The sequence below is a fragment of the Mirounga angustirostris genome, unplaced genomic scaffold (assembly GCF_029215605.1).
Source record: "Mirounga angustirostris isolate CCGP_5_RB_7025 unplaced genomic scaffold, mMirAng1.0.hap1 SCAF_8, whole genome shotgun sequence".
NCBI lineage: Eukaryota > Metazoa > Chordata > Mammalia > Carnivora > Phocidae > Mirounga > Mirounga angustirostris.
In genome coordinates this window covers 51,954,236-51,967,871 of record NW_026991716.1, presented here as the reverse complement: position 1 = coordinate 51,967,871, position 13,636 = coordinate 51,954,236, and the positions used below count along the sequence as shown (strand labels likewise).

The following is a 13,636-nucleotide window of genomic DNA, read 5'->3' as shown; positions in this document are numbered from 1 at the left end:
AGAACTGAAGTGTTCTAGAGTCCTTTTATTGTTGCATAAATAGGCAGACACTTTGTAGGTATACTTTAGTCTTTAAATTATATAAATAAAATGTGGCAAAATGCCAATATAACCACAAAAACTAGAAACTATATAATTTACAAACCAATTAAAAGAAAAAGAAAACTAAAAAAACAGAAATGAATAAAAAATATTGTCTATAGTGAACTTTTATGAATTAAATCTGACAGTTAAAAGATGATAAAAACAAAAACAATTAAATAGTTCCACTTCTAATAATAGTGGTGTAGCTTATGTTGGATTAACCCTCCCAAAGACAACAATTATAAACTATTTTAAGACACTGGAGAGCAACGAAAATTAGGTAGAAACAGGACAGAAGCTGATCACCAAAAGAAGCAAACTGCACAGGGTTCAACGTGCAGCTTCATGGTTTTGTTGTGTCGGGGCATTCATCAATCCTTTTGGGACAAGGTAACAGAACTTAACCCAGAAAGCCAAACTCTGTGGCTTAAGGCATCATAGAGAGTCTGGGTCAGTCATAGAAGCTAGAAAGTGAAGCTGCAGGGAAGGGAGGTTTTGAAAGAAAGGTATCCCAGAAGAAACAACAAAGCAACAGAAGATAGGATCCTCCAAATCTAGACTCTTAGTGGACTTCTGAACTGTGCACACAAAGGAGAGGATCTAAGATTCTCAGTGAAAAATAACAGGTGGGAAGTAAAAGAAGTAAGCAATTTTAGCTGTTGCTGATGTGGAGGAGGCAGAGTTTGTGGAGTATAGGTCTAGCAAGGTAACTGCTGGAAAAAAACAAAACAACATTCCTCAGATAAAAACAGCAGAATCAAAAGAATCTGTGATGTACATCCACAACATCCATAAACATCAAAAAAGGAAAAAGAAATGTAACTCAACAGTCAAGAGGAAGAGCAGCCAATTGAAACAAATCCCCAAGATAATCAAGCTGTTGGAATTAGCAGAAAAGAATTTTAGAAAAGTTCTATTTTCATGGACTTCAGGATGAATGGATAGGAAATCTCAACAGAGAAATGAATCAGTTTTTAAAAAACCAACTAAATGGAAATTCTAGAACTGAGAAATATAGTATTTGAAATGGAAAATTTACTCAGTGAGCTTACACTGGAGAAGGTAGGGAAAAAAGTATTAATAAACTTGAAGTTTGAACAACAGAAATTATCCAACAAAGGGGTGCCTGGGTGGTTCAGTTGGTTAAGTCTCACTTTCACTCAAGTTCTGATCTCAGGGTCCTGCGATGGAGCCCTGCATCGGGCTCCATGTTCAGCGGGGAGTCTGCTTGTCCCTCTGCCCCTGCCCAATTTGTGCTCTCTCTCTCAAATAAATAAATCTTAAAAAAAAAATCCAACAGGGCGCCTGGGTGGCTCAGTCGTTAAGCGTCTGCCTTCGGCTCAGGTCATGATCCCAGGGTCCTGGGATCGAGTCCCACATCGGGCTCCCTGCTCTGCGGGAAGCCTGCTTCTCCCTCTCCCACTCCCCCTGCTTGTGTTCCCACTCTCGCTGTGTCTCTCCCTGTCAAATAAATAAATAAAATCTTTAAAAAAAAAAAAAAATCCAACAGAGAAAAAAGATCGGAAGAAAATGCACACACCTGTGGATAAATTAAAGCCACCTAACATATGTGTAACTGGAGTCCAAAAGAAGCAAGACCAAGTGGGGCAGAAAATTATGAAGAAATAATGGTTGGAAATTTCAACCCATTATTTCTAAAATTGGGGGAAACAGGTGCCTGGCTGGCTGAGTCAGTGGAGCACATGACTCTTAATTTTGGGGTTGTGAGTTCAAGCCTCACGCTGGGTGTAAAGATTACTTAAAAAAATCCTTAATATTGGGGGAAACATATAATTACTAAGAAAACTCGAAGTAGGATAAATACAAAGATAACCACATCTAGGGGCATTATCAAGAACTACTTAAATCCAAGGACAAAGTAGAAATACTGAAACAGCAACAATAAAAAAAGGACACGTTACATACAGGGAAACAAAAATATAAATTATGGTGACTTGTCATGAGAAATAATGGAGGCTGGAAGACAACAGAAGGACACCTTTAAAGTGTTGAAAGGAAAAAAAATATTTGTCAACTAGAATTCTAAAGCTAGAGAAAACATTCTTCAAAATTCAAGGAAAAATAAAGATATCTCATATAAGCAAAAAAGAATATTCACTAGCAAAATGAATATTATAAAAAATTTTTTTAAAAAAATCCTTATGGGGGCGCCTGGGTGGCTCAGTTGGTTAAGCAACTGCCTTCGGCTCAGGTCATGATCCTGGGGTCCTGGGATCGAGTCCCACATCGGGCTCCCTGCTCGGCGGGGAGTCTGCTTCTCCCTCTGACCCTCCTTCCTCTCATGCTCTCTCTCTCTCAAATAAATAAATAAAATCTTAAAAAAATAATAAATAAATAAAAAAAAATAAAAATAAAAAAATCCTTACGGCTGATGAAAGAAAAATGACACTAGAGGGAAACTCTACTGGAAAGAATGAAGGGTCACTAGAAATGGCAGCTGTGAATAAATGTAGAAGGATACATATTTTTTCTTTTCTTTCTTTAAAATTCACAGCACTGTTTAAAGCAAAAAAATAAGATTTTCTGGTAGAATTTATAATACATGTAGATGTAATACATATGGCAACTACAGCATAGAGACTTGGGGGCAGGACATAAACTAACCTATAGTACTGGAAGGTTTCTACATTTTAGATAAAGTGGAGTACAGTAGCACTCAATACACTATAAAAAGCAAAAAAATATACATTGTAAATCTTTACAGCAACCATAAAAATTAATACAAAGGGCTAAAAAGCCCATAGACCTATTAAAATAGTAAAAACTAGGGACGCCTGGGTGGCTCAGTCGGTTAAGCATCTGCCTTCAGCTCAGGTCATGATCCCAGGGGTCCTGGGATCATGCCCCATGTCAGGCTCCTTGCTCAGCAGGGAGTCTGCTTTTCCCTCTCCCCTTGCTGCTCCCCCTGTGCTCTCTCTCACTCCCAAATAAATAAATAAATAAATAAATCTGTAAAAACTAAATACACACAATACAGTGAAATATAGTATTATAATAATCCAAAAGAAGGTAGGAAAGGAGGAACTAAAAGATAAAAGAGGGGACAAAGAGAAAACAAAATGGCAGACAAGAATTCAACCATGTAAGAAATTAAATATTAACAGACTAAATAATCCATTCTTTAAAAGTAGAGACTGTTACAGTAAATCAAAAAGTAAGACTGAACTTCATGGTGTCTATAAGAGATGTACCTCTCCCTCTCCCAGTTCCCCTTACCTCCACCCATTTGCTCACTCTCTCTCTCAAAAATAAAATCTTAAAAAAAAAAAAAAAAGATTTCATGATAAAAGGTATTGCCAGAGATAAAGAACATTTCATAATGATAAATGGGTCAATTCATTAGGAAGACACATCAGAAATATAAGAGAATTTTTCAGTTAAAAACTTCAAAATACAAAAGAATAAACGGACAGAACCAAAGAGAAAAATAATACACAATTACTGATGAAGAATTTATTATCCCTTCTGCAATACCTGATAGAACTAGATTAAAAAAAAATCAGTAAGGATAAAGATTTGATATCAATCACCTTGACCTAATTGACATTTATAAAGCATTCTACACAATAAACACAGAAAACACATTCTTTTCAAGTGCATATGGAATGTTTACTAAGACAGACCACATGCTGGGCCATAAAAATCTCAATAAATTTAAAAAGATTAAAGTTTTACAGAGTATACTCTCTTACCATAACAAAATTAAATTAGAAATGAATACTAAGACATTCAAATATTTGGAAACTACATGATATACTTCTAAAGAGCAAACAGGTGAAAGAAGAAAATCCAAGGAAAATTAAAATATTTCAAATTGAAATATAGCAAAAATACAAGATATGAAAATTCGTGGAACATGGTAAAAGTAGAGGATTGACAAACTAGTCCGTGGGCCAAACCCAGTCCAAAGGCAATTTTTGTAAATAAAGTTTTATTGGACACATCCATATGCATTTGTTTATGTATTGTATATGGCTGAGTAATTGTAACAGAGACAACAGGAACTACAAAGTCTAAAATATTTACCACTTGGTGTTTTACAGGAAAAGCTTGTTGACCCTGGTTTAGAGGGAAATTTATACCTTTAAATATTTCTATTAAAAAGAAACATTGTAACTCACTAAGAAGCTATAAAAGACAAGCAAACTGAACCCAAAGTAGAAAAATGGAATAAAGAGCAGAAATCAATGAAATTGAAAGCAGCCTCAAGAGAGAGAAATTATCAACTAAAAAAAGTTCATTCCTTGAAAGATCAAATAAATTGATAAATTTCTAGTTAGACGAGGAGAGAAAACAAAAATCACCAATATCAGTAACAAACGAGGAAACAGCACCACAGATCCTATAGAAATAAAAAGTACATTTGATACATTTGACAATCTAGGTAAAATGGACAAATTTCTTGAAAAACACAATTCTCTAAAACTGACACAAAATGAAACAAAATCTGAACACCTTTATACATTAATCTATTATCAAAAAACCTCCCAGAAAGAAAATTCCAGGACTAGATGGTATAAAACATTTAAAGAAGGAATAAAATCAGTCTTGGAGTGAGTTCAACAAAATGGTGGAGTAGGCAGCTCTAAACACCAGTCCTTTCACAGAAAACAATGAAACACAATTAGAAACCATCTGAAACAACTGTCAAATGTCTGAAAAAACCTCAAAGGTTCAGAGAAACCAAGCAAACACTAAATCAAGAAAAAGACAACATAAACACAGTAGGAAAGTTTTGTTGTATTTTTACTTGCCCTTTCTTCACCAAACCTTGACTTGGCAGCAGTGCATATTCCTAGTATGGGACCCTGGTCCCTGGTTCCATATGGAGCAGAGTAGAAGTTACAAATTACTGTGTTGTCTGTTTTAATCTGTGTGGGGGCTACAAGAAGGACTGATACAAAGCACTCATCTCTGTTTTTCCTAGCTCAGAACCCATTCAGGACAGAAAAGCACTGAGTATTGCTTAAAACACTGTAAGAATAAAAAATACCACAGCCTGTGGCTAGAGATTATGGTTGGGACATACAACACACTGCCTGATACCCAGAAGGAAAAGCCACAGAAAATTTCTTTGGGAAATCAGAGCATTCAAAAGCACCTATGTAGGGCGCCTGAGTGGCTCAGCTGGTTAAGCGGCTGCCTTTGGCTCGAGTCATGACCCCAGGGTCATGGGATCAAGTCCCACATTGGGCTCCCCCTGCTCAGCGGGGAGCCTGCTTCTCCCTCTCCCTCTGCCTGCTGCTCTACCTGCTTGTGCTCACTCGCACTCTCTGTCAAATAATAAAATCTTAAAAAAAGTAAAACAAAAAAAATAAAAGCACCTATGTATACTAGGGAATTTAGAAAGCTGGGCAAATGCATAGGACAGAATGTATGCTAAGAAAATACTTGAAAAGACCCTAAGCTTTCACCACTGGGTGATCTGTACATCAGTGTAAGCCTGGCTAAATATTGAAGAGTTCTAGCACAGAGCCAATTTGCAAACACTGGGAAAGGTGTTTTTCTGTTGTTTGTTTTTTTAAGCTTTTGGTATTCAAGGCAACCCCTGGGAAAACACCAGCTGAACACAAGCTAAAAGAACAGAAACTTAGGGGCATCTGGCTGGTTTAGTCGAAAGAGCATGTGACTCTTGATCTCAGGGTTGTGAGTTCAAGCCCCACGCTGGGTGTAGAGATTACTAAAAAAATAAATAAAACAAATAAAAAGAATAGATGCTTAGATACTTCAATGATCAGACATGACAAGAAAGTTTTTTGCAAAAATATTACTGACCCTGGAACAACATGGGTTTGAACTGTGAGGGTCCACTTATATATGAATTATTTTTTTATAAATACAGTATATAAATGTAATGTATTTTCTCTTCCTTATGGTTTTCTTAATATTTTTATCTGTAGATTATTTTATTGTAAGAATACAGTATGTAGTACATATAATATATAAAATATGTATTGACTATTTTTTTTAAAGATTTGAGAGAGTGAGCACATGCACATGCACAAGTGGGGGGAGGGGCATAGGAAGAGGGAGAGGCAGACTGCCCACTAAGCAGAGAGCCTGACATGGGGCTCAATCCCAGGACCTCAAAATCATGACCTGAGACACTTAACTGACTGAGCCACCCAAGCGCCCGTGTACTATTTTTTGTAAGACTGATTTATTTTAAGAGAGACAAAGAAAGAGAGGGTGTGAGCCTCTCTTTCTCTCAGATGGACAACTGTAGCCTTCAACAAAACAGCACTCTGGGGAAGAGAGAGAATATGATTTCCAGAGGTACTATAGTATTTGCATACCCAGTTTTCAACAACAACAAAAACACAAAGAATACAAAGAAACAGGAAAGTATGGCCCATTTAAAGGGAAAAAAAATGAGTTAAACTGTCCCTGAGAAAGCCTACACATTGGACTTACTGGACAAAGACTTTAAACCAACTATCTTAAATATGTTCTAAGAGCTAAAGTAAACCATGGACAAAGAACTAAAGGAAACCAGGAAAACAATGTATGAACAAAATGAGAATATCAATAAAGAGATGGAAATTATGAAAAGCCACTAAATAGAAATTCTGGAGCTGAAAAGTACAACTAAAATAAAAAATTCATTACAGGAGTTTAACAAATTTAAGCAAACTGAAAAAAGAAATAGCAAACTTGAAGACAGAACAATTTATCCAGTTTGAAGATAAGAAAGAAAAATGGGGGGCACCTGGGTGGCTCAGTCGTTAAGCGTCTGCCTTCAGCTCAGGTCATGATCCCAGGGTCCTGGGATCGAGTCCTGCATCGGGCTCCTTGCTCTGCGGGGAGCCTGCTTCTCCCTCTCCCACTCCCCCTGCTTGTGTTCCCTCTTTTGCTGTCTCTCTCTCTGTCAAATAAATAAATAAAATCTTAAAAAAAAAAAAAAAGGAAAAAAGCAAGCAGAGGCTAAGGGACAGGTGGAGTATCATCAAATGCAGTAAGATATGCAAGCAACCAATACATGTACTGTTTACCACGTACCAGATTATTCTAGTAAGATAGGTATACTAGTATTCCCATTTTTTAAAATGAAGAAACTGACACACAGTGAAGTTAAATAACTTGCCCAACATAACCTGACTCGTAAGTAGCAGAGCTGAGTTTTAACCAAGGCAGTCTGAATTCAAAGTCTGCACTCTATACCACCATATTATGTGGCCTCTATTTCCCCTGTCTGGTATACAAAATAGATTATAGAGGATCTTTATGATTGGCATGGGTAGTCAAGAGTCTGATATTGGTCTACAGAGAATAACAAAGAATGAAACAAATCATGGTGGTGGAAGGAGAGGGTAGATAAGGGAAACTACCATTCCTCAAGGTAAAAGTCACAAGCAGATTTATCAGGCCTTTTGCTACCATTTGTCAGGCATTTAGAGTGTTATGTCGGGAAGGGAAAGAATGAAAAGAGGCTTAAGAAGTAATTTAAACTTTTCTGAGTTTTGCTGTTAGGTCTGGACTAAAATATCACTTTGCTTCCATGGTGTAGGGTCAATAAAATCACCCACTCTTCTCCCAACCAAATTGCCTCTATCTTAATTTCCCTTATTCAGCTATAGAGAGATGGGTCCTGGTAGCTCTAACATGTTCTGAGTTTGTTATAAGTTTATTCTTCAACAAACAATTATTTGGTGCCAAACACTAGGTGCTAGGTGCTGTCGAAATAAAAACAACAACAAACAGAATCTTACTTCTAAAGAGGGTAAGAGAGAAAAATTTTAAATCTACCTGGTATGGTTCAGAGGGAGCCTAGAGAAGGCAGTAGTTCACTCTCTCTAAAGTTGGTAAATCGAGTACGGACCATCCAAAACTGTCTACAGAATGTCAGTTCTCTACGGTTCAACCTAAGAGATGATATTTGAGATAGTTCTTGTTGGGTGGAGGGGATAAAGAAGGGCATCAGAGGAAACTGTGAAGGAAACATATCCCTTAACTTCTAGGGAACACAGTGTGTTTCTCAAACTTATTCATAAAAAGCATCAGAAAATAAAGCACATACCTAACACTTTGATTTTTCCAGTTGATTTTTCCTACCTCATAACTAGTTAAAAGTTTAGAGAATCTTTTCTTGAATTCTTTAATAGTAATCCTTTTGCCAAACTAAAGAATCACAAAAATGTAAAAACTCTCCTAATCATAAAATAACCATAGATAACAAAATGTTAGAAACTCTGGTACACATTGCGTTATACATATCTCAGATTTCCTGGATTAACTAGGAACCATAAAAACTGTGAAGGTTTCCCAAGAGTGGTTATTTAAAAGTTATGATTTTGTGTGGCATCTTCCACGGGATTAGTCATGAGTGGCAAATAAAGGTTGCCAAGTCTAAACTACTTAGATGCTCAATGGTGTTTAACTTTTAGTGGCCTTGATAAACAACTTAGGTGGCAGGTTATTTATTTATATATATCTTTTTTTTTTTTTTTTTTTTTTTTTTTTTTAAAGATTTTATTTATTTATTTGAGAGAGAGAATGAGAGAGACAGAGAGCACACGAGAAGGGGGAGGGTCAGAGGGAGAAGCAGACTCCCCGCCGAGCAGGGAGCCCGATGCGGGACTCGATCCAGGGACTCCAGGATCATGACCTGAGCCGAAGGCAGTCGCTCAACCAACTGAGCCACCCAGGCGCCCTATTTATATATATCTTATTTATTTGAGAGAGAGAGTGTGAGCATGAGCAGGGGGAGAGGCAGGAGGAGAAACAGACTCCCTGCTGAGCCGGGAGCCCAATGCGTGACTCAATCCCAGTACCCTGGGATCACGGCCTGAGCCGAAGACATGCTTAGGAAGGCAGACGCTTAACCGACTGAGCCACCCAGGCGCCCCTTGTTTGTTTTTTTAACCCACAAAACTTCTTTCATTTGTTTAACTCATCATTATGTGGCTGCAAGCAGTGAGCTAGATCTTGAAAAACCATGTTGGGAAAACAAGTTGGTCAAAAAACTTGCTTCTAATTAGGCTGTAGATTTACTGCCAATTTCGCTTAACCACTGAATTTTGGCTGTAAGAAAGAAAGATTAGAGTTACCTTTTTTTTTTTTAAGATTTTATTTATTTATTTGACAGAGACACAGCGAGAGAGGGAACACTAACAGGGGGAGTGGAAGAGGGAGAAGCAGGCTTCTCGCTGAGCAGGGAGCCCGATGTGGGGCTTGATCCCAGGACCCTGGGATCATGACTTGAGCCGAGGGCAGATGCTTAACGACTGAGCCACCCAGGCGCCCCAGATTAGAGTTTTCTACCTCACTGAATGGATGAATAAATTTCACTGCCAGATTCAAATTCCCAAACTCCTAATAGCACAAAGCTCTAGTATACTCTTAATTAAACTAATTGCATTATGTGAGAGATCAAGCAAATACACAGAAAACAAATCAGCTGAGCCATTTTGTCTGTGCTTGTTTAGCCATATTTTCCTCCCTACTTTCTAGTCTCCACATTCCCACTTTCAAATCTCCAATAACAAATACTTTATTGGAATATATATTAAGGCTTCTACTGTTGTCCTTTAATGTTAAAGGTGCCAGTATAATGGTTTCAGTTCTTCTGTGAAGTTTAAACTATTCTCTAAAATCACTGTTTTGTTTTTCCCCATGGTTATTAAGAAGCACAGTCTGTTATACAAAAACCAAAGTGAATAAATGGGCATATGCCAACCAAATAGTGGTACAGCCAGGAAATGACTTGATGTGAGGTTAATACAAAAGCTCTTTTTAACCTATGGAAGAATATAGCTTTTCCTTTAAGAAGAAAGAAAATAATTTATAGAAATAGTCTATTAATATTCACATGTAAGTGCTTGTTTTCATAATTCTACTGCTTAACATTTAATATTCTTAATTTAATACTACTCAAAATAAAGAAAAATTTGGAAACCAAAACCTTCTCCTAGCCCACTTGCAAACTTTTTCTGCAAGGGGTCAGAAAATATTTTAGGCTTTTGTTCCTAACTCATCTTACATGGGAAAATGCAAACTCTTCTTTAAACAAGGAAAAAATGTTTTTGAAATTCAGGGGTAGGAGGGAGTAGGTGAAGAGCAGGTGAAAAGGCAAGAGAGGGAGCAATTAAAAAACACGCAGATATAGTCAAATAGAAAAAGGATTAACTTCATTAGGTTACCTTCTGTGGATCTCAATTCTTCTTCTGTTGAAGTATTTTTTATACCCAGGTTATCATCACTGTCACATTCTGTAAGGCAGAATCAATAAATGCAAATTTATTTCTGAAAAAGTTACTGTGCCATAACTTATGTATTCTCAAACAATCTTATTTTCGATGACCACTTCCATACCCAAGCTTACTAATTACAATTCATTATTATACCTCTTTCCTTGTAAGTTTGCTTTTTAAAAATGCTTACCAAATACTACTTAAATTAAGGGGGGGGGAGCTAATGAAATAGTCAACTTAATTTTAGCTCTGTATTCAAATCATTTGAAAAATTTCTTTTAGCACAACTGTTGATGAAATATAAAATTCTATTATTTAAAAAACTGGAAATTAAGAAAAGCTAGTATGCTTGTTTAAATCCAGCAAATAAATTCCAAAGTTTAATTTGCATGAAATCATCTTAAAAATTTTTAAGAATGGTAAGATAAAACTCTTATTTTGAAAATCATGCATTCATTGCTACAGAGACCATGGGTTTAAATTAGCAATACCTCTGCATGGCACAAACTCACTTACCTGACATCTTAAATACTTTCATAATGAAAGACCTAAGTCTATAAAAATGACATTGGCTGACCAGGTATTGCCAAAGTCACTTAAAATTTGAACCAGTGACCAAATATTGGATTTATCACTTTAACTACATTTAAGTCAATATATACATCACAGTGACTGAATCAGGGTTTAAATAACTGAATATAAGTCATATGGACATATTTGATTCTGTGGAAAATATGTAAAAATTCAAATATACATTTAAAAGATAAAGATTTTTTAAGTGTTTATATTATAAATGAAAACCACTATATTTCACTTTGCTGCAAAAATTTGTTTAAGTCATCTTTTGCCAGTCTAGCAAAAATATTGTTGTTGTTGTTGTTTTTACAATCTGTTATATACACCCAGGAATTCAAGTATTTCAAGCAATGTTTTAGGGAAATAAAACATTGCATTGACAACCTGAAGAACAATAAATTAAGCCTTAATGTAAAACATTAGAAATAAAGAGAAAGTACCCAAGGTTTTTGTTATTACAATTCAAAGTTAATGCCAGTCAAAAGAAGCATGTCTTAATGGACTAAACAATTCATCATTGCATACAAGGCCTAAGGCAAAACTGTAGGTTTGAATCACAAGGATCAGCATGAGTCTCAGCTGCAAAAATTAAAAAGGTTTCCTTTCCCTTAAACAGCACCCCCTGAAGAGCAGAGAAAATCATGAATATTCTTTCCTATTTTCATTACCTTAAAAAGAATTGTATCATATAGATTTTTAGGATGTTGCCCAAAGCAACAACCTATAGTCGGTCTCATTAACAGGCTGAAGAAACAGGCAGACAGACTTAAAATTAAGTTCAACAATTATTTTATATAATGTCTCCTGGATAGAGCACGATGCTACTTCAATCAGCCACATTTTCACAGCATAGGTGAACTTTTCTGTTCAATATTTAAGATGGTTTTAAAAATCTGTGTAATTGGGGCGCCTGGGTGGCTCAGTTGTTTAGCATCTGCCTTCGGCTCAGGTCATGATCCCAGGGTCCTGGGATCGAGCCCTGCATCGGGCTCCCTGCTCGGCGGGAAGCCTGCTTCTCCCTCTCCCACTCCCCCTGCTTGTGTTCCCTCTCTCGCTGTGTCTCTGTCAAATAAATAAATAAAATCTTAAAAAAAAAAAAAAAATCTGTGTAACTGATATGGCTCTATAAATACCAACTATACTTAAGGCTTCCTTCCACCCATTCATTCCAAAATGAAAACATAACGTAAACAGATATGACAAAGTCCTAGGACTTGTGGTGTTCATATTCAAAAAAAATTATCTTAAAGCATAGTAAAATCTGTTTTCAGTGTGAATTCACTAATTCATAATATCTTCTGTTCAAGTTCATCCTTGTAATACCTAAGAAAAAATATCTAGGTAAGTTAATACTTCACATAAAACTGCAAGGAAGATGTTTAACTACTAAAGAATTATAAGCAACTGAACACAGAAAACTGTGTTTTTGTTTTTGTTTTTTTTAAAGATTTTATTTATTTATCTGAGACAGAGAGAATGAGAGAGAGCAAGCACATGAGAGGGGGGAGGGTCAGAGGGAGAAGCAGGCTCCTCGCCGTGATGCGGGACTCGATCCAGGGACTCCAGGATCATGACCTGAGCCGAAGGCAGTCGCTTAACCAACTGAGCCACCCAAGTGCCCGAAAACTGTGTTTTTAAAAAGAAAACTTTACAGAAATCAAGTCAATGTTCTTCAACTAAGTTACAAGATCTGGCTAAGTTGTGTTATATTTAAGAGCCCACAGAATTTTTTATATAAGCAATTGTCACCAATGATATAGTAAAAAATGGTAATGCAGAAATTCAGTCACAGAAAAGTGGGGCTGAGATAGGGGCTTCTTTGTTTAATTATGAGATAAAAGGGAATTTACTTCATTGTGCTGATCACTTTCCTTAGCTATGTTTAACATATAATCAGAAATATCAGAACCCACAATCAAACCTCTTTATTTTCTGCCCCTCCCATGCATCTTCCTAAATGTTATTAAAAAAAAACAACACCACAACTCTTATATTTGGTATCTTTACACAAACTCTGCAATGTCATTACACTGCAGCAAAAAATCTCTCATTATATTTTTCAAGGAAATGGTTAGAGTCAATGATTCACATTGAATTCTCTACATCACAAAATCAGACATTTGTGTCAGTAAAAGCCTCAGCCTTAGCAGGAGATACTGATAAGGAGAAAAATACGCAGGTAGCTTATTTTAACCTTTCTGGACCTCTGCTCCCTCATCTATGAAATGGGACAAGCTAACACATCCTACCTCTAAGTGTTGCAAAGAGAATTAAATAACATGTGGAAGTTATTCTTTAAACATGTTTTTAAACGTCTTCAAACATTACAAATATAAAAAATAGCTAGCATTAGTGGCTGGCACATTATAGCCTTCAATAAAGATTAGTTCCCTTTTGGGGAGTCTGGGTGGCTCAGTCAGTTGAGCATCTGACTCTTGATTTTGGCTCAGGTCATGATCTCAGGGTTGTGAGATGGAGTCCTGCCTTGCCTAGGGTTCGGCGCTGGGCATGGAGTCTGCTTAAGATTTTCTCTCTCCCTCTGTCCCTCCCTGGAGCCTCCCTCTCTTAAAAAAAAAAAAAAAAGTTCCCGTTCTTTTATTTTTACATTTTTTTTAAAGTAAGTTCCACACCCAAAGTGGAGGCCAACATGGAGCCCAACGCAAGGTCTAAAATCATGACCCAGAGAGCAAGGCGTGAGCTGAAATCAAGTCAGATGCTTAACCAACTGAGCCACCCAGGTGCACCCCCCGCCCTTCTCTTCTTTA

General features: G+C 36.7%; 1 protein-coding gene across 6 annotated transcripts in view; it reads right to left on the bottom strand.

Moving 5' to 3' along the window:
- ZNF451 (zinc finger protein 451) overlaps positions 1-13,636 on the bottom strand; it is a 114,004-nt gene that overhangs the window by 20,463 nt on the left and 79,905 nt on the right. For all 6 annotated transcript variants that reach the window (XR_010413661.1, XR_010413660.1, XM_064597733.1 and 3 more), the window contains one exon: positions 10,245-10,313. Coding sequence is in view for 4 of the 6 variants with exons in the window: in XM_064597731.1 (XP_064453801.1) it covers positions 10,245-10,313 (69 nt within the window). In the remaining 2 variants the exon portion in view is untranslated. The remainder of the gene's footprint in view (positions 1-10,244; positions 10,314-13,636) is intronic.